Below are 21495 nucleotides of genomic sequence, written 5' to 3' on the forward strand. Positions count from 1 at the left end.
ACCAATTTCTCAAAAACCACAAACTATCAAAACTCAACCAAAATAAAATAGACAATCATAACAGTCCTATAACCATTGGAAAAAAGAACTTGTTAAAAAGCTCTGAAAAAGAAATCTCCAGGTCAAAATGCTTTCACTTTAAAGAAGTAACACCAATTTTACACAATCTCTTCCACAAAATCAGAGAACAGAACATTTCCCAAATCATTTTTGAAGCTGGTATTACTCTGGTGCCAAATCAAGGCAAATGCAATACAAAAAATTGAAAACTGCAGGTCAGTGTATGTCATGAATCTAGATGTAAAAATCCTCAATAAAATATTAGCAGACAAAATCCAGCAATGTATAAAAAGAATTATACACCACACCAAGTGGGATTTATTCCAAGTATGCAAGTTCAACATTCAAAAATCAATTCATGTAATCTACCATATCAATAGGCTAAAGAAGAATAAATCATATGATCATATCAATGGATGCAGAAAAAGTATTTGAAAAAAATCCAATACCCATGTACAATAAAAAAAAAACCTCTCAGTGAACCAAAAATAGAGGGAAACTTCTTTCATTATGAATAGCATCTACAAAAAACTTACTGCTAATGTCATACTTAGGGTGAAAGACCAAATGCTTTCCTTCTAAGATTGGAACAAGGTAAGGACTCTCACTGTTCTTATTCAACATAGAACTGCAAGTTCTAGCCATAGCAATAGGGTAAGAAAAAGAAATAAAAGGCATACATACTGGAAAGAGGAAATAAAACTATCCCTATTTGCAGATTACATGATTGTCTATATAGAAAACCCCAAGGAAAAAAAAATAAGAAATCCTCCTGAACTAATATGTGGGCTCAGCAAAGCCATGTAATAATACAAATGCAATGCACAAAAGCAATTGCATTTTTACATGCTAACATTGAACATGTGGAACCTGACATTTAAAACACAATGCCATTTACTTTCGCTCTAAAAAAATTAAATACTTGGGTATAAACTTGGTAAATACGTATAAGATCTGGATGCTGAAAATTAGAAAATTCTAATGAAAGACATCAAAGAAGATTGAAATAAATGGAAAGGAATGCTGTGTTCATAGATTGCAAGATTCAGCATAATAAAGATATTAATTCTTTTCAAATTGATCTATAGGTTTATATAATTCCTATAAAAATCCTAACAAGATTTTTTGTAGACAGAGAGAAGCTTATTCTGAAATTTATATGAAAAAAACAGCAGCTCTAATTTAGCTAATACAATCTTGGAAAAGAAAAATGAAATAGGAATCACTCTACCCAACAATAAGAGCTACTATGTAGCCTCTTCAGTAATCAAGACAGTGTGATATTGGTGGAGGCATAAATACATAGGTCAGTGGAATAGAAGAGAGAACCCAGAAATAGACCCATACAAATATGCCCAATTGATTTTTGACCAAAGGGCAAAAGCAATTCAATGAAGAAAAGAGCCTTTTCATCAAATGGTGCAGGATCAATTGAACATCCAAAAGCAAAAAATGAACCTTTACCTAAACCTCATGCTTTATACAAAAATTAACTCAAAATGGATTTTAAATGTAAAATACAAAACTATGAAACTTTTAGAAGAGAACAGGAGAAAATCTTTGAGCCCTAGGTCTAGGGAAAGAGTTCTTTAACTTGGAATCAAAAGCACCACCCATAAATGGAAAAACTGATAAAGTGGGCCTCATCAAGATTAAAAACTTTCATGTATCAAACAGAAACAGACCCACAGACATGGAGAACAGACTTGCCAAGGGGAGGGGGTTGGATTGGGAGTTTGGGACTAGCAGATGCAAACTATTATATATAGAATAGATAAACAACAAGGTCCTATTGTATAGCACGGGGAACTATATTCAATATCCTGTAATAAACCATAATGGAAAAATATGAAAAAGAATTTTTTAAAAGATTAAAAGCTTTTTCTCTGTCTGTAAACGACCTTGCTAGGAGGATAAAAAGACAAGCTACAGACTGGGAGAGAAATATTTGCAACCCACGTATCTGACAAAGAACTCCTATCTAGAATATGTAGAGAACACTCAAAACTCAACAGTAATAAAACAAACATTCCAATTAGAAAATGGGCACATTCACCAAAGAAGATAAATGGCAGAACACATGAAAAGATGTTAAACATCATTATCCATTGGAAAAATGCAAATTAAAACCACAGTGAGATATTACTACACACCTATCAAAATGGCTAAAATTTTTTAAAGTGACAACACCAAATACAAGTAAGGATGTGGAGAAGTTGGATCACTTGTACATTGCTGGTGGGAATGGAAAATGGTGTAGCCACTCCAGAAAACAACTTGGCAATTTCTTAAAAAATTAAACAGGCAACTACCATATGACCCAGAATTTGCACTCCTGGGCATGTATCCCAGAGAAATGAAAACTTAACGTTCACACAAATACCTGCACATGAATGTTCATTGCAGCTTTATTCATAATAGCCCAAGACTGGAAACGTCCCAGGTGTCCTTCAAAGGGTGCATGATTAAAAAAACTGTGGTGCATGGAATCGTGCTCAGCAATAAATGGAAAGGACTACCAATGCAACAACTTGGATGAATCCCAAGAGAACTATGCTGGGTGAAAAAAGACAATGCTTAAAGGTTACATATTGTATGCTTCCATTTATATAACATTCTTGAAATGACAAAATGATAGAAATGGAGATCAGATTAGTGGTTGCCAGCAGTTAGGGATGGGGGGTGAGGAGAGAGATTAGTGTGACAGTCAAAGGCAACAGGAGAGAGCCTTGTGATGGAACTGTTCTATATCTTGACCATCTTAATGTCAATATCCTGGTTTTATCACGTACTATAGTTTGGCAAGATGTTACCATTGGGGCAAACTGGTTAAAGGGTACAGTAACACTAGATCTCTGTGTGATTTCTTACATATGAATCTACAATCATCTCAAAATAAAGTTTAATTTTAAAAAGTCTTTTGTACACACAGAACAGCAAGAGACAAATAGGGACTCTTCTAGAAGAGAATCATCAAGGTGGTGAGTAGCCTGGAAATTATGTCACGGAGAAATGATTGAAGAGTCTGGGAGGTGGGAGAAGACCTGACAGCAGTACTTGGAAAGCTGCCATGTGGAAGAAGAATTAATTTAGAATAAATGGGTGGAAGTTATAAGCGAAGATTTCATTTAAATATATGGAAGAACTTTCTAGAAACTAGATCTGTTTAAAAAATGAGATGATAGGATTCTAAGCATCTAGAGATTCTGGTCTTGCTCTTGCTTGAGCATGCTAGGATGCCTGAGGGCCTTTGGACTGGCCCTTGCCTCTGCCTGCAATGCTTTTCCTGTACGTGTTTGCATGGCTAACATCCTCATTTCTTTCAAGGTCTTCTTCAATGTCCATTCTAAGTCAAGTGGGGGCTTTGGTTCATGTTATCATCATCCTCAATCCAGGCCCTATGCTGATGAAGCAGGTATCATCTGGAATGTTACTGATAACAGAAAGTTGATAGCAGAGAGAAAAGAGAGCTCTGGAAGGTCTTGTACTAGAAACAAAATGCTCATTTTCAAAGTGAGGCTGGGCATTCCCAGAAAAAAAAAAATTGGAAATTAGAAGAGTATTTTGGAGAGAGATTGGTATGCTGCTGAGTTCCTCCCTGCCAATAGGGGTGTTGGAGGGTTGCCTACTACTCACCATGAGCCTAGGGATAGGACTCAAAGATGGCTTGCTACGTCTGTTCCCAAGAAATTTTCAGGACATGGAGGACAAGTGTGGGGTGAAGGGTATGCATTTCCCCTGGGCCAGGTATGGTCCCAGCACGAGAAACCCATAGTTGGGTTGTGTTAGCTCCTCTCCCTACACACCCCCAGCTTGGAGAGGTGGCCAGCATGGTGGAAGAGGAGAGAAGCCAACATTGCTCCTCCCTTTCCTGCCGCAAGTGGGCAGCCTGGAGCAGGCCTAGAGTGGAGAAGGGAGAAATGCTTTTCTTTTTAATGGTAAACCGTTTAAGTCTTTTCATCTTAAAAGAATTTTAGATTTCCCCAGAAAAAGTTGCAAAAATCATATAAGGAGCACAACACAAGACAGAGATCCCAGAGAAAGGGGAAACAAATAAAGCCCTACAATTTCCCAGCTTACTGGCCTGAGAGATTTTCCAGGCCATAGAATAGAGAAAGGGAAGCGGAGGGGAGCTCAGTTATCATCCTAAATTGAGCTGATGGAGCTGGAATGCCAAGGAGGCTACAGTTTAAGTTCTGGAGAGGAGAGAGCTGCACAGAGTTCCAGCGGTGTGCAGATCTGGAGTCTTCAGTAGAGTACGGACTAGCACCTGTGTGTAAAGAAAATACTCAAGGCTGGGGAAAGAACTACCTGAATGGATTAGAGGGAACAATCCTTGGAGGTCCCACAGGACCCAAATAATTTCTGTTTCCAGTGACCAGAATGGAAAAACTTCATAAGTCACAGGAGATTGCGCAGAGTATTCAGAAGAGCATTGCCTCAGTAGTGGGGATTAATTAGCCCTAGCCTAAAGGCTGCTCTGATCCCACTTAAAACAAAGCTTAAAAGCAAGCCTCAAAAGGATCAGACATTTCCAAGTGACTTAACTGTGTCCCAGAATAAAGCTCAAGAATATTTATAGGAATATAAAACTATACAGTACTCATTAAGGTAAAATTCACAATGTGTGGCATCTAATAAAAAAAAATTACCAGGCATGCAAAGAAGCAGGAAAATATCTATATATTTTCTGTCTATCTGTCTGTCTGTCTATCTATCTATCATCTATCTATTTAGATAGCCATATCTATCTATCTATTTATAACATAATGGCAGGGACTTTGGCTCTCTTGTTTACTATGATAACCTCTGCACCAAGGACAATGCCTAGCACATAATAGATGCTCAATAAATCCTTGTTGAATTACTACATCTATTACAGCTTTTCCAAATACATATAATATTGTGCAACCTGGTTGTTTCCCTTTTGTGACTATTTGCTTGGCCCTTGTGTACAATGTATTTTCTTAGGGAAAAAAAAAGTAACGAAATTGCCCCTCGGATGGTAACTAAAATATTGTTTTACAGTGTTGAATGAGTCAAATAACTAACTAGTCAGACTGCAATTGGTATGAATAACCAGCCTAAAACAAAATGGAGGAAATGAGAAAAACACCTAGATTTAATCTTACTCTTTAGCTACAGTGCCTCCACTCTATTCTTCAATTCCCTGTTCCAGTCCAAATGACATCTCTGCATTGGGGCAAAGTGTTTTCCAGGATGTGCACTTAAAAAGGGGCAAGGCAGAGGTAAGAACAGAACAGTTGTTCAACTATCCGGAAAAGACTAATCCAGCATTTTGCAATTTTCTCATCAGTGGGGCTGGGGCAGGGGAGGTAGGAAGGACATTGGAAGAAGGGACTAGGGCATGTTTCAGGTGTGCAAATTACTAGAGACAATGAGAAGGTGGGCTGTGTGCGCCAACTGCGAGGAAAGCGCCTGTTAGCCAGGTTCTTTACTCCTCAGGAGTTGTGTTTAAAGAAAGATATTATTCAAGCCAGAATTCACAACTCCTACGAGTCTCATTTAGTGAGCAGGGCCCAGTGAGAGCTGGAAGAAATATAGGAAAATTGAAGTGCAGGCAACAGCAAGATACTGGCAAGCAATTGTGAAATGGGCATCTATGCCCTTCTGAAGGCTGTGCCAGTCATTGAAATAATCTCAGATGAACAGGCACATTAGGAAAATTACTATTATTATGCATTACAAGGTTACAAAGAAAATGTGTCCTTTTACAGCATCATACTTTTAAAAAACCTTAGAACAGAAGTGTTGGAAGTTTTTTCTAGCTTTCCTCTTCCTAATTCTGGTCTGTGTGTTTTTACAGATTTCTTCAGAGCCCATTTTCCATTCATTGGCTACAAAAGAGGGTGCACATTGATGTCACTTGTGAAATTGCTAATTTCTACCAGGACAGGAATTAGGATTTCTCTAAAGATTTATGTTGGTGGTTTCTGCTTTCTTTTGGGGGTGAGGTGGAGGGATGGACTATATTATTACTGAAACATGAAGAGAAGGCAAAGTATTGTTTTATAAGGTAAGTCCTATCTTGCTTGTGTCAGAATGGCTTGTGATATACAGCAAAGGACACCATCAAGAAAGTAGAAAGACAGCACACAAAATAGGAGAAAATATTTGCAAATCACACATCTGATAGGGGACTTGTATCCATAATATATGAAGAGCTTCTGCAACTCATAATAAAAAGACAAATACCCTATTTTTAATAGGGCAAAGGGTCCAAATGGACTTTTCTCCAAAGAAACTGTGCAAATAGAGGATAAGCACATGACAAAATGCTCAACATCATTAGTCTTTAAGAGAAACACAAATCAAAATCACAGTGAGGTACTACTTTACTCCCACTAGGATGGCTACAATCAAAAAGACAACAGAGATAGAATTTTCTCTGTCTTGTACAGTATTATATCTCCAGAACCTAAAATGAATAAATGAATGAATGAATGAGAAAAACATTTAAAAATAGATTTAAAAAAAAATATCAAGTGTTGGTGAGAGTGTGGAGAAGTTAGCACGCTTGTACACTGCTGGTGGAAATATAAAATGGTGGGGCCACATTGGAAAGCAGTGGTAGCTTCTCCAAAGCTTAAACATAGAGTTGCCATATGACCCAGAAATCGCATTCCTAGGTATATACCCAAAACAAATGAAAACCTCTATCCACACATTGTATGATTCCGTTCATATGAAGTGTCTGGAACAGCCAAATCTATAGAGACAGAAAGCAGATTGGTGGTTTCCTGGGGCTGACGGGTGTTGGGGGAGGTGGAGAGAGACTGCTAATGGGTCTTGGGGTTTTTGGGGGGTGATGAAAATGTTCTAAAACTGAGTATGGTGATGGCTGCTTAACTCCGTGAATAGCCTAAAAATCATTTAAATGGGTTGATGGGGTGGTTCGTGAATTATCTCTCAATAAAACTGTCATTAAAAATGAAAAAAAACAAAACCCCAAAACCTTGTGACAGCGTCCAGTGCATCCTATCTTTTACATACAAATACCACCTGCAGTGGTAATACTACTTTTTAATATTTGGGCCTAAAATCGTGAGGTGGGTAAGATCCAGAGTAAAGAGCCCTTTGGGTTCAGAGCATTTCGTAGATCCGGCAGGCAGGCTACTTGGAATTTATTTTCAGGGCCAAAAAATTTGATGCTGGTGCATCATGGTGCTTTTGTCAAGGTCACAGTGAAAGTCAGGATGAGCGGGTCTCCAGAGCATGGGCTCAGGAAGGCCATGCTCTTGGCAACTGGGGACAAGACATACAAAATTAGACGTGTTTTAAATAAGCATCTTCTCATCTCAAGTGTGGGTTAAAACTATATCTGTATTTAGTTTGGAATTGAATATTTACATCCAACCAGCTCTATGAAAGAGTTTTACCCTGCTTGAAGAGGCTCAAATTGTTTTGAAGGAAAAAATGGGACTCCTAAGGCCGGAAGGATGGCAGCAACAAAATCCTGAAACTCGTGAATCCGCCCTTCTTAGGGCGCTGCCCGGGGGAGGCGGCAGGGGGCGCCCTGCGGGCTCCTGCCCCACCGCCCTTCCCAGACCTCCCCCCGCCCTCCGCTCGCCCTGACGTCCGCAGCCCCCGCCTCTCGCTCCCGAGCCTTCAAAGGACGCTCGAGGGGTGCGGGGCTGCAGCTTCCGTGTGCAGCCGGGGGCCCCGCTGTCACCTGCCCGTCGCGGGGCCACCGGGGGACGCTGGGTTCCCCCAGCTCCCTTCCCGCGTCCCAAGAGCAGGTGCCGCAGCCGCCGGCCGCTCGCGCGGAGGTGGGACGAGAAAAGGCGCGCAGGGCGGCCACATGGAGAGCGGCGGCGGAGCGCCGGCCGAGTCCCCACAGTGCCCGCTGTCGCCGGGGGGCGAGGGCGTGGCGGGGCCGGCGGGGCCTCTGGAGCCCGAGGGGGCGGCCGAGGGCGCGGGGGTCGCAGGCGAGGGCGGGGGCGGGCCGCGGCGGGCTCTGAGGGCAGTGTACGTGCGCAGCGAGAGCCCCCAGGGCGGCGCGGCCGGCGGCCCGGAGGCGGGGGCGCTGCAGTGCCTGCTGCGGGCCTGCGAGGCCGAGGGCGCCCACCTCACCTCCGTGCCCTTCGGGGAGCTCGACTTCGGGGAGACGGCCGTGCTCGACGCCTTCTACGACGCAGGTGAGGTGGGTGCCCCCTTTCGCCCCACCCCACTCCTCCCAGCTTATCTTCGCACGCGCCGCCGCCATAGCACCGTCTCCTCCCCATCCTAGCACCCCCTGACTTCCCACAGGACCGCCCTATCTTTTGGGGAGGGGAGAGTAGGTAGCATTGTACCCTTCTACAGATAAGAAAACAGAGGCCCCTGGCATTTATATTTCTTTGTTCCTCAGTTTTCTTAAACATCAGATGATCCAAGAAACAGCCTATAACCCAGATCAGGTTGAGTCCCCCCTCCCCACTAGCTTTTCAACTCTTACTTTCTCGCTCCTGTGGTCCCAACCTTTGCTACACATTAGAATCACCTGGGGGAGCTTTTAAAACTCCTGGTGCCCAGACTGTATCCCAGACCAATGACATGAGAATCTGAGGCCTCAGGAGTGTTGAGTGCTTCCCAGGTGATTCCATTTTGCAGCCAGGAGTGGGAGTCGGTGTGTTACAATGGGGGAGAGGGGCGTCTCTTAGAAATGCCCCAGTGTTCTTTTGCACACTTAACACAGACTGACAGTGGGGCTGTGCTCTACCGCCAGTGTGACAGATATATTTTATCCATTAATGCACAAGCATTACTGTTTTAGAATCTCCTCTGTTGCCGGAATGGGACACTCAGCTCACTGTAATAAGTGTGCCAGAAGAACTCAGCCTTAAGTCAATACTTTTTGGTTGGCACGAGTTCCTCCAGGTGTGGAACGGATTGTTGCTTGGCAGTTTTCCTTACCGAACCTTTGGAAGCTATATGACAAGCCTCTGGCACTTGGGTGACATTCACAAGCATTGTATGTGAGACAGTAGTTTACCTGGGAGTCCCTGTGCCTTGGTTTCTCCCCTGGTCAAACAGGAGTAACATGCCTGCCCTAACCCCAAAGTGCGTAAGAAGGTGGTAAGCTAGCTTTATTACCATCCATTCTTTGCCAGGATCTGTTTTCTGCAGAGCAAATCCTCCCCAGCTGGAAGGGGGGCGGGGTAGCGCCCTTGTTCAAACAAGTGGCATCTGGGCCCTTTGAAAACACTCCCTTGACGTTTCTGACCACTCGGAGTAGACTCTTCAGCACAGCATCTTTTTTAGAAAAGTTGCTCAGGAGCCCACTTCACCCAGAACCACTTGGTTTTCTTGACTTCTGTTCACTCTCTTTTGAAAATGGCATTTGAACAGACTCTTCTCTGAATGGTTAAATGTCTATTTGGCCATTAGGCACAACAGTAGCCTCCTGCCTGCGGTGCTGACTCTGAAAATTGGCCTGCAATGGCTTTGCTTCTCTGGGGGGTGTGTGTGTGTAAAACAAGCCTTCATCTACTACCAGGACCGCTTCCTTCTGGTTGGGTGTGAAGGTTCATTCTGGCAGAAATCTTGGGCTTTCAATTCCAGAGCTACACAAAGAGCACATGACCCTTTCTTGTTCTGGGTCCTGATTGCCTAGAATTTTCAGCTGCGTTATGTACCTCCTTTGGTTGACCTTGGCCTGGTCTTGAATAAATCATTTCTCAGTACATCATCATAACTAATAAGTTCTTTTCATAGGTTTGACAAACAATATATGAAGCTCCAATAAGTGGGTTCATGGATTTAAACAGACCCCTCCCCCACCCCCGCCCCTGGCTTCCTGATCTCTGCCACTCACAGGTTTTTGGTGTCTTCACCAAAAAGATACAGATCTGTCACTTTGGCTTATTTGTAAAAGTTCTAAAACCTTCCTGTCCAATATGGTAGCCATTAGCCACAGGTGGCTTTTTACATTTAAATTAGTTAAAAATGCAATAAAATAAAGTCAGTTCCTCATTTGCATTTTGCCACATTTCGAGTGCTCAACAGGCAGAGTGAAAAGAGTGTTTTCCTCATCAAAGGAGGTCCCATCAGATGGTGCTGTTCTAGAAAAATGCTTGCGGGAGAGGGGAACCATTGAACTGTCCCAAGTATGTTTGGGGGGATCATAGATGTGAAATTTAAGCACTTCCTATCTCCTGTTGTCATAATAAGTCAAGGCTGGGTTGGATCATGTTTTCCGTCTCCTTGTGCAGTTTTATGTGGTCCTTTGAGGGTTTCAGTCGGATGTTATATGTCACCAGTGTCTGGGTGATTTGAGGGGCTGCAGGAGAGCCATCAACCTAAGCAAGGGGGCACGTGGCACTGTTGTGAGAGAAAGCCACCCCAGGCTATGAGGGCGGAGGAGCATCTCATTGGCTTTTTTAAAAAAAATTATGGTAAAGTGTACATAACAAAATTAACGATTTTAAGTGTGCATTTCAGAGGCATTAAGTACAGTTGTGCTGCTATGCAGTCATCACCGCTGTCCGTCTCCAGAACTTTTTCATCATCCCAAACATAATCTCTGTACCCTTAATAACCTGCCACTCCTCACTCCCCCAGCCCCTGGTAACCACTGCCCTACCGTCTGTCTCTATGAATTTGACTACTCTAGATGTCTCATGTAAGTGGAATCATACAGTATTTGTCTTTCTGTGACTGGCTTACTTCATTTAGCATGGTGTCTTAGGCTATGGTGAATAATGCTGTAATGACCATGGGTGGATGAATTTCTGTTCAGGTCTCTGCTTGCACATTTTTGGGTGTATACCTGGATGTGGAATTGCTGGGTCACATGGTAAATTTTTTGAGGGACACTCTTTTTTTACTTTTAGCAGAGGTGGTGGTCATCTCTGTGTGCCTTTGGCCCATAGAAGGGCCTGGTGTTTTGTTTATTTTTTTATTTAGCATCCATCATCCATCCTCAAAGATGAAAGCCTTGAATTCAGTAAAACTATCAAATTCAGCGAGCGAGGGTCAATCGGTCACTTCCAGGATTTGGAGAACAAAGCATGTCTCTCTTTGTTGTTGTTTTCTAGAAGAAACCCCCTCTTCTGGATATGCCTTGACTCCTTTTGTTGAGGTGCCCATTTCGCTACTTGAACAGATTTCATAGTCATGACTTTAGCTAATGTACTGTGTGTGTTGGGTGTGTTTGCACAAAGCAACCTCCTCAGCTCCCTCCGGTGCGTGCTGTGCCTCCCTCCTGGAGGTTCTCAGTGCTTATGAACATATAAAAAACTCAGACATCCTACAGGAAGGAAACTTGGGTAACTCTGTCTCGTGCTTTCCTAAATGTTTTGACCACGGAAACTATTCTCCCATAATGCTATAATTGAATACACTTATTGTGGTTTCAACTCTTACACTGAGCTCTGGCCCAGTAGAGCATAATACATGTTATCTCCCGGGAGTGCACCGTATTATTGATGTAGGTGTCCTCTCCAGTTCATTTGGTGGCTGGTTAATGGCCAATATAAGTTAGGGCATCCACCTAGATGCTAATTCGAGGATGTCTTGAGTTAGCTACTAACCCCTTACGTGACAAGAACAGCCCCTTTGATCAGGCCCTGGGACTCAGGTGAGCTTCCCTTACCAGGTGTGTCTGGCTCTGCCTACCCTCCCTCCTCTCTGAACCGCACTTACATGCTGCTTTCCTGACTCAGGGGCCCTGCTTCTGATTTTTTTTCTTCAGCTATGTTCACAGTGATTTTAAATGTTGGGAGGTATTGCCACCTGCAACAGGAAATCCTTGCATTTCCCAAGCGTTGATTAAAAGACCAAGACAGCAGTCTCCAAGTTAGTTATTTGACTTTGCTCTGTCCTGATGATTCCCCTTTTCTGGCAAGAGTCATTTGGAGGATACAACATGTGGCAGAGGTAGCTGGGTGGTCAGGAGACTGATGTTCCTAGTTGTTGCTGAGAAGCAGAGACTACGTTTTTCAGCACTCTTTGAGTCTGTATGGGTGCTGTAACTAGTTCTGGCCAATGAAATGTGAGTATTGGTGATATCTATCACTTTGGGCCAAGGCACTGGCATATCTGTAGATCTTCTCATACTCTCTCATCGCTTTCTGTGGTCTCTGTGGGGACCCTGGAGGCTGGCTGTAGAAGATGACAGTGGCACAAGATGGAAGCTACCTGATTCCCTGAACCACTCTTTTAAGGATAGCTGTTAGACCAGGATCACCACTTTATTTTGCATAAGCAAGAGAGAAGCTTTTATTTACTCAGGCTCCTAAGACTTGGGGGTGGTTTTTATAGTGGTAAGAGAGTGCAACTTGGGTTATGAAAATATGACCCAACTGCTAGAAAGTTGTCTCCTAGGGCACGCGTTTCTAAGAGAAAGCCAAGCCATGTATCATCTCAGGTAATGGACTGTCACCGATAATAATATGTGCCCATCGTGGGGACCGTCACTGTGCTGCTGTGGGCCAAGAAAATAGAATGGAAATGTTTGGACCATCAGGTTCATATCAGCGATGAGAGGAGACATTCTAGCTGCTTCCCTGGTTTCACTGGTTTTGGAGGCTAGATAGTTTTTTCCTTTTGTATTAAATGATACTGCAGTGATTCTGTTTTTATCCAACAGTAGTATTGGGATTTTTTGCAACAAAAAAGGATATATAATGGTTTAAAATAATGCCAGTTCTAGTTCCATTCACTGCCCTTCAGGTGGGTTGCGTGTGGCTTCACCTTCTGTGATGTTATTTATGGATTCTTCATTAACTTGATGCGTTGTGGCATAGACAGTGCCCAGCAGGCTTCGGTAGATTGTTCCACATTGCCTGATCTCCCTTGCAGTTGGTTGGTGTTCTTGTGATGAGTACTGGCCAGTGAAATGTGAGCAGCATCAACAAGTGTCACTTTGAAAGTGACCGAGAGTTAGATGATACACCACCACCATCTCTCTTTGCCTCTGTCATAGCAGACTTGAAGGTTGTGTGTTCAAGATGGCAGTTAAGCCCTGAAATTTGGGGGATTTGTCTGATGTGACAGCTCATCCTAACTAATATAGCTTGCTGTGCATTCTGCCAGAAATGCCTGAATGCATCTCTCAGCTACTTTAATGGGCTTAATTCTCATAATTTGGTGAATACTCTTTCCTCACTATTCTGGAAAATGCATAAAGTTCAAAGGAAGACAGTCCTGTGGGACACATGGTTGTAGAATGCGCGTTTTGTGTGCCATCTATACATGGTCAGGAGACTGGCCAAATCTATTTACAGCAGAATGTAAGGGCAATAGTTAGACATTGCCTTCCATTATGTAAGTAAACATTGATGAGTGAAGTCATCAATTGAGCAATTCAAGTCAGAAACCTACGAGTCAGTCTTGACTCCACCCAGGCCCTCATTGCCAAATCCAGCCAGTTGCTTCCAAGTGGTTCTCAAACCTGCTTCACTTCTCTGTACGTGCCCCTGCCGCCATCTTGGTCCAAGCGTTGGCTTCTTTCATCCAGGTTACTGCCAACAGCTTTGTACCTGCTCTTTCAAGGCTGGGCCAGTCTTGGTGCATTCCAGCCCATGTCATCTGCTTAGAAGCCACTGTATCTTGGCAGTGCCCGCCACTTGGCAGTCCTCCTCTGCCCAAAACCCATTCAGGGCTTCACATCTCAGGTCTTCAAGGAAGCCTTCATGGACTTCTCCCCTCCTCTGTCAGTTATACACGTGCTGTGGTTTTCTTTCCTCGCAAGTAACACAATTGTGATTAAATAATTATTGATTTAATGATTGATCTTCAGCCAGACAGTGAACTCTTCACTAGCTGGGAAGCCGATGCTATTTTCCTTGCCACTCTTTGAGTGTTTCCTAGGAATATCTATCCAGCTCCTTTTTTAAAAAAATTAATTTATTTATTGGCTGCTTTGGGTCTTGTTGCTGCACACGGGGGCTATTCTTCATTGTGGTGCACAGGCTCCTCTAGTTGCTGCAAGCAGGGGCTACTCTTCATTGTGGTGTACAGGCTCCTCATTGCAGTGGCTTCTCCTGTTGTGGAGCATGGGCTCTAGGTGCATGGGCTTCAATAGTTGTGGCACACAGGCTTAATAGTTGTGGCTCACGGGCTCTAGAGCGCAGGCTCAGTAGTTGTGGCACGCGGGCTTAGTTGCTCCGTGGCATGTGGGTTCTTCCCGGAGCAGGGCTTGAATCCGTGTCCCCTGCATTGGCAGGCAGATTCTTAACCACTGCGCCGCCTAGGAAGTCCAGTCCAGCTCCTTTTTATAATAACTCTCAGTGGACACAGACAACACTTGGTTTCTCCTGTTTTGATGAAGCAAAATTTATTGGGGACCCTCTAAAGGAAATCAGAATGTGGTTTCCTGTAGCAACCAAGTTGAAAATGGTGGCCAGGCAGAGATATAGTGTGACTGTGATTTTATTAAAAAAAAGAAAAAGGTGATCCAATTGATACATTCCTGGGTCTGAACTTTTCTCCTGGGTGGTGCATATCTGATAGAAGAGACTAGGAGAACTCACACTGGACACGCTGGAATGGAAACAGTGGTTTGGATTATGTGCTGGGAATACTGGTTCTTGTTGTTTGTCCACATTTTCTATACTGTTTATTTTCTACACATAAATGTGATTTTATTTTAAGCAAGTGCAGTAGGAAATTAAAGATGGTGTTGTAAGTCAGAAGCCTTCTCCCACTCTCCCTGCCTCCATGCCGGCCGGCTCAGGCCCAGGCAACAATGACTGTACATCCAGGGACCAGAGCACACGAGCCCCTGGCCAGACCTCAGCTGTCCTCTGCTGGACGTGGCTGCTGGCTTGTCAATGGAGGCCCTTCCTTGAGCCTCCTTCCTTTCGAATGCTGTTACTGCTACTGACTCAGCATTGAGCCTGGAACTTTCCTCACCTCTTAGTCACACAAACTGGCTGATGAGAGAAGCATTGCACCTGTAGCACTGCACTGAGGCGTTGCTGTTGGAGCCCTGAGTGCATACAGTGGCTAGATAGATGTTTGCTGCATTACTGGCTTCATATTAGTTGTTACGGGGGAAAGTGTATTTTCAGTTCCCAGTAGTCAACTTACAGACATATTTTTGGAATACGAGCCATCAACTATCTTTTCAAGCCTTTTAAGTATCAGGCTTTGAGATAGGTGCTGTTTAAATCCCGGTCAGACAGTGTAGGTGGGAGACGACTGAACTCCTGCAAAGCAAGCTGGAAAACTTCTCGTTTCCCAGTCCTTTGAACTGGTTTTGAGCTATTGGGTGTGACAGGGCTTTGCAAAAATGGCTGGCGGTTATTGGGGCTCGATTGGTGGTGTGGAGTTGTAGAGCAGTGGACCTTGGCAGGAAGCAGAGTTCACTGAGCAGTTGGGGTCTGCGGGAGGGCAGCCCAGGGGCCAGGCAAAACTGGACACAGAGGTGGAGGGGGAAAGGCAGGAGCATTCAATGTAGATGATTTTTTTTCTTCAGTTTTTTTTATTATGGAAAATTTCAAGCATGTACATTACACAGCTTCAACAATTATTAACGTTATGCTATCTTTATTTCTTCTTGACGTCTCTCCTCTCCCCCACCCCGTACTTGATTATACTTTTAAACATTTTTAGTATAAACTGTATATACGTTGAAATGCACAAATCTTAGTTGTACAACGTTGGGAAATGACTAAACCCAGGTAACCAAACCCTATCACGATATAGTTTCCATCTGCCCAGAAAGTTCCCTCATGTCGCCTCCCACTCATTCCCCTTTCCACTCCCATTCCTGGCCCTGGGTGATGACTGTTATGCTGTCCCTTTAGATTAGATTTGCCTTTTCTGCGTTTTGTGTAAATGGACTGAGTGTGTACTCTTCAGTGTCTGGCTTCCTTCACTCAGAATGACTTTTTTGAGATTCACCCCGTATCATTGCATGTTATCAGTCGATTGTTCCTTTTTAATGCCGAGTGCTATTCCATTGCATGAATATATCACAGTTGGTTTAGCCATTCTCCTGTTGAAGGACATTTGGGTTGTTCCCAGTTTGGGGCTCTTACAAACGAAGCTGCTATGAACATTTGTATATAGGTCTTTTTGATGCCAAATGTTTTTAGTCCTCTCAGGTAAATACCTAGGAGTGGGATGGCTGGATCAAAGGGTAGGTGTATGTTAAACTATGTAAAAAAAACTTCCAAACTTTTTTTCACAGTGGCACCATTTTATATTCCTAGCACCAATGCACAAGAGTTCCGGTGGCTTCATGCCCTCACCAACACTTTGTATTACTGAGCTTTTCTATTTTGGCCCTGCTTGTTGTGGGTGGGGTGGGGTGGGGTTGGGTGGTGGTTTCTCATCGTGGTTTTAAGTCCCTTTTCCCTGATGATCAGTGATGTTGAGCACCTTTTCGTGTGCTGTTTGGCCATGCAGATATCTTCCTTTGTGAGATGTCTGTTCAAGCCATTTTACCCATTCAGTTGGGTTGCCATCTTATTATTGAATTAGAAGAGTTCTTTGTGTATTCCAGATTCAAGTGCTTTATTGGAAGTATATTTTGTGAACATTTGCTCCCAGACTGTGGCTTGCTAATTCATCTACTTGTGGCATTTGATGAGCAGAAAAATTTAATTTTGATTGAATCTAATTTAGGCTCTTTTGCTGTTAAAATTGCCTTTTGTGTCCTCTCTAAGAAATCTTTGCCTACTTCCAGGTTGTGGGTTTGCAGCTACACTTCTATGTGTTCTTCTAAAAGGTTTATAGTTTTAGCTTTTACATCAAGGGCTGTAATTCATCTCAAATTCAGTTTGACACAGGTGACGTTGGATAAACCAAGCCTTACACCTTGCCTCAAACATCTGGGAGACGGGTCTTGCTCCAGGACGAGTACTCCAGGCACTTGGAGTCTAGTTGGCAGGACCGTGGCTGCCTCCCTTTCATCTCACCATCCGGGAACATATACGAAGTGCAGGTTGTCCTTTAGGCAAATTGCCTTTCTGCCTCCTGGAGTAAAAACTGACAAAAGAGATCCATGGTGCAATTTTACCAACATATGTTCCATCATTGCACCCCACTGCACGTGGCAACACGAACGACAGAGGGGAAAGGACACTGGCTTTATGGACCAGGTTTTCATTTCTTCCAGGTCATTCATAGGCTGTGTGACCCTGGATAACTTACTTAACATCTCTGAGCCCCATTTAAAAAATCTCTAGGTAGAGATTCAAGCACAGTGCCCTGAACTTAGTAAGTGCTCGATAAATGTTAGTCTCCCATGTCTTTGCCTTCCTCTTGCTCCTAGCGATAAGCACACAGAATCTCAAAATGAAGGAAACGTGCTTTGTGAAATAGAAAAGACTCGGAGCTCAAATCCTTTGGACAATCATCATGTTGTAGGGTCATGTTATACTCCTGCAGTTGGTTAAAAAAAAAAAATTCCCTAAGTTTTGAGGTTGGAGATTCCATCCCAACTCCATTCCTGATCCTGTGCTGCAGAATGGAGGTGAGAAGACGCAAAACCCTGCTTTGTGACGAGCTCTTGATTTTTTCTTTTTATTGAGGTATAGCACATATCCAGGAAAGGGTACAAGCTTGTGTACTGCTCTGTGAGCTTTTACGAAGCGTACACACCATGTAACCCAGCACCTAGATCAGAAAAGAAAAGTGAATGCCGACAGCACCTCAGAGTATGATTGCTTCTGTTTCCAGCCTGGCCAGGAGTAACAACCACCTGTCTCTGGAGATTTATTCATATAAATGGAATCATACTGGTTTGTTGTGACTGTCTTCTTTCACTTAATGTGTTTTCAAGATTCATCCATGTTGTAGCATGTAGCAATACTTCATTACCTTTTTATTGCTGACTAAGAATCTGTTGCATGGATACACCACATTGTGTTTTCCCATTCTTCAGTTGATGCATGTTGGGATTGTTTCCAGTTTGGGCTGTTGTGAATGATGCTGCAAGTTTTTGTGTGCATATATGTTTGCATTTCTCTTGGGCATATACCTAGCAGTGGGATTTCTGGGTCATATGGTAACTCTAATGTCCTTTTAAAAGTTTTTTATTGTGATAAAGAAACACACCATAAAATTTACCATCAGCCATTTCTAAGTGTTCCATTCAGTAGTGTTAATTACATTCATTTTGTTGTGTAACCAGTCTCCAGCACTCTTTCATCTTACAAAACTAAAACCCTGTACCTGTTAAACCGCAATTCCCCACTCCACCCTTCCCCCAGCTACCAGTAACCACCATTCTACTTTCTGTCTCTGAGTTTGACTACTCTGGATACTTTATGTAAGTGGAATCATACAGTTTTGCATGTGTGCGCGTGTGTGTGTGGCTGGCTTTTTTCATTTATCATGATGTCCTCAGGTTTAATCATGTAGCATGTGTCAGAATTTCCTTCCTTTTTAAGGCCGAATAATATTCCACTGTATGGATAGACCATTTGTTTATCTGTCCATCCATTGATGGACACTTGGGTTGTATCTACCTTATATTTAACCTTTAAAAATTTTTTTTTATTAATTAATTTGGTTGTGCTGGGTCTCAGTTGTGGCTCATGGGCTTCTTAGTTGTGGCATGTGAACTCTTAGTTGGAGCATGCATGTGGGATCTAGTTCCCTGACCAGGAATCGAACCCGGGCCCCCTGCATTGGGAGCACGGAGTTTTAACCACTGCACCACCAGGGAAGTCCCCTATATTTAACCTTTTGAGGAACTCCTTTCCAGAACACTTTTCCAAAGCAGCTGCACCATTTTACATTCCCATCAGCAGTGTATGAGCATTCCAATTTCACCACATCCTCACCAACACTTGTTACTTTCTTTCTTTTTTAAATTGTAGCCATCCTAGTAGGTTTGAAGTGTTATCTCATTTTGGTTTTGATTTGCATTTCCTTGATGGCTAAGAATGTTGAATGTCTTTTCATGTGTTTATTGACCATTTGTATATCTTCTTTGCAGAAATGTCTATTCAAATCCTTTTTCCTTTTCTTCAATTGGGTTGTCATCTTGTTATTGAACTGTAAGAATCCTCTATATAATCTGGAGACAAATCCCTTGTCAGATATATGATTTGCAAATATTTTCTCCCATTCTGTGGTTTCTCTTTTAACTTTCTTGATGCTGTTCATTAGCGCACAAGTTTTTAATTTTGAAGTCCAGTTTATTTTTATCTACGCTGTTTCCTCTAAGTTTTTTAGCTTCTTATTCTTACTGTGTTTCTTTATGTCTGTTGTCAGCAAGCTACAACCTACAAGCTGGCTGCCTTTATTTTGTAAGGTAAAGTTTTATTGGAACATTCACTCATCTGTGGCCACTGTGGGGCTGCAGCGGCGCATACTATGTGGCCCACAAAGCCAAAAATATTTACTGTCTGGCCCTTTACAGAAGTTTGACCACTTCTGCTGTGTAAATACAAGCACATGTGATTAGGCATTCTTATTCTCCCTTTCTTACACAAAAGGTACCAGACCAAATACACTGTTGTACACTTTGTTGTTCTCCATTAGCAGTTGAGTCTGGACACCTTTCCAAATCAGAATATGGGAATCTTCCTTATTCTTTTTTACAGCTAAATAGTCCTTCATTGGGCGGATATATCATTGTTTATTTTACCCATACCTTTTTTAAGGGACACTTGGATGTATAGTTTTTTGCTACTAAGCTGTGATGAATAACTTCATACACGGGGCATTTAATACACGTATGGGTGTATTTGTGATTAGGGAGCCATAGGTGGCATTTGTGAATTAAAGAATAAAGGCACCTGTAATTTTGGTAAATAGTATCAGATTCCTATCTGTGGGTTGTACCGTTGTCTTTCTTTACAGCCTCACCAACAAAACAGGTTGCCAGTGTTTTAGGCTCTTGTTAACATGATGGTTGAGGGATGATATCTCGATTAGTTTTAGTTTGTATTTCTCTTATTCTGAGTGAAGTTAAGCATTTTTCCCTTTTTTTTTTCCTGAGAGCTATCTATCCATAACCCTTCCCCCTTTTTTTTCCTATTGATTTATGGGTCTTTGGGAGAGAGTCTTGATTTCTAGGAGATCTTTCTGTATTTCAGCCTAAAGCCTTTTTTCTGTTGTTCAGATTGGATCATTTCTACTGAACCATCTTTAAGTTCACTGACACTGTCATCTCCATCCTTCTTGTGAGCCCCTCTAGTGAGTTTTTTCTTTTGCTTATTAAAATTTTCATTCCTAAAATTTCCATTTGGTTCTTTAGTTGTTGAGACTTTGTATTTTTTGCATTCTTTTCAGGAGTGTTTACCCTCACTTCTTGGAGAATTTTTATAATAACCACTTTAAAGTCATTGTCAAATAATTCTCATGTCTGTGTCATCTTGTCACTGGAGTCTGTCGATTGTCTTTTCCCACGTGAGTTGAAACTTTCCTGTGTCTTTGAATGCCGAGTAATTTAGGAATCTGTCCTGAGCGTTTTGAATATTATAAGATTCTGGGCCTTGGTTATATCTTATGGAGTCTGTTGATATTTTTGCTTTAGCAGGCAGTCAGCCTAGTTGTTTCAAGCTGCCAAGTTCCGTTTTGGTTGTTGTGTCAGTTCTGATTTCAAAATCCTTAGTGCTGTGCAGCTTCGTGCTTTCCGGTTTACTGGGGCTCCCCTTTTTCAGTCCTGTGGCCAAGTTATTCCACTTGGTCTCACACTTCCCACAACTGGACCCATGTCTGAGGCCAGGAGTTCAGGAGAAAAAAAGCAATAGGGATTCACCACCACCACCCTTGGGACCACTGCTCCTTCAATTAGAGCGCAAGATTCCCCTCTCAGAGTTCCAGGCACCTGTAGGCTCCCTCTGCCACTGACTGTCTCTGCTGTCACCACTGTGGGATTGCAGGGGGCCTGGGGGTACAAGGGGACAAAGAGAAGGAAACAGCAGAGAATTTCCCTCACTCTCCCTGAGCATTAGCATCCCTTTCCTGCCTTTTTTTAGAGGGTTTCTCCTGATGCTCTCTCTGTCCACACCTAACACCCAGTTCTGGGGTTCAGGCCGCCTTTGGGCCAGGCTGGGGGAGACTGGGGGAAAATGTGAAACTTGCTGTTGATTTGGTGGTACTTTGAAATCTGGTCGTCTTCTGCAGTCTGCTTGCTGCCACTTACTTTTCACACTCCTAAAATAGCTATTCCATCCATTCTATTTTTTATAGCAGCATTCATGGAGAGACAGGGTGGAATGTATTTATTCCATCTTATTTGGAACCAGAACTCAAACTTGCACCATTAAATTTTGAGATGATTTCTTTCATTCACCAGAATATAATAAAGTATCTCTGCATCTTATCAAGCTTACCAATAAGCAAAAATAGCCTCCACACCAGCTGCATTGTACCAGACCATTTCTGTCCATACCTGGTACCCTGTGTGATTGTTAAGGTTGGGGGCAAAAGAAGTAGAATAAGTGGAACAAAAGGAAATGGTTGACATGATAAAGGTGCTTGATTGGCCTCCAGTGTATCCCTCCGAATATGTTGGTTGTGAGC

General features: G+C 42.7%; 1 protein-coding gene across 1 annotated transcript in view; it reads left to right on the forward strand.

The window, feature by feature from the left end:
• The first annotated feature begins 7882 nt into the window (after positions 1 to 7882).
• Positions 7883 to 21495, forward strand: part of MAP3K15 (mitogen-activated protein kinase kinase kinase 15) — a 131337-nt gene continuing 117724 nt past the window's right edge. Inside the window, exon 1 of the mRNA XM_057718468.1 lies at positions 7883 to 8219. Coding sequence (XP_057574451.1) covers positions 7883 to 8219 — 337 coding nt within the window. The remainder of the gene's footprint in view (positions 8220 to 21495) is intronic.

Source organism: Hippopotamus amphibius, chromosome X, assembly GCF_030028045.1.
Source record: "Hippopotamus amphibius kiboko isolate mHipAmp2 chromosome X, mHipAmp2.hap2, whole genome shotgun sequence".
NCBI lineage: Eukaryota > Metazoa > Chordata > Mammalia > Artiodactyla > Hippopotamidae > Hippopotamus > Hippopotamus amphibius.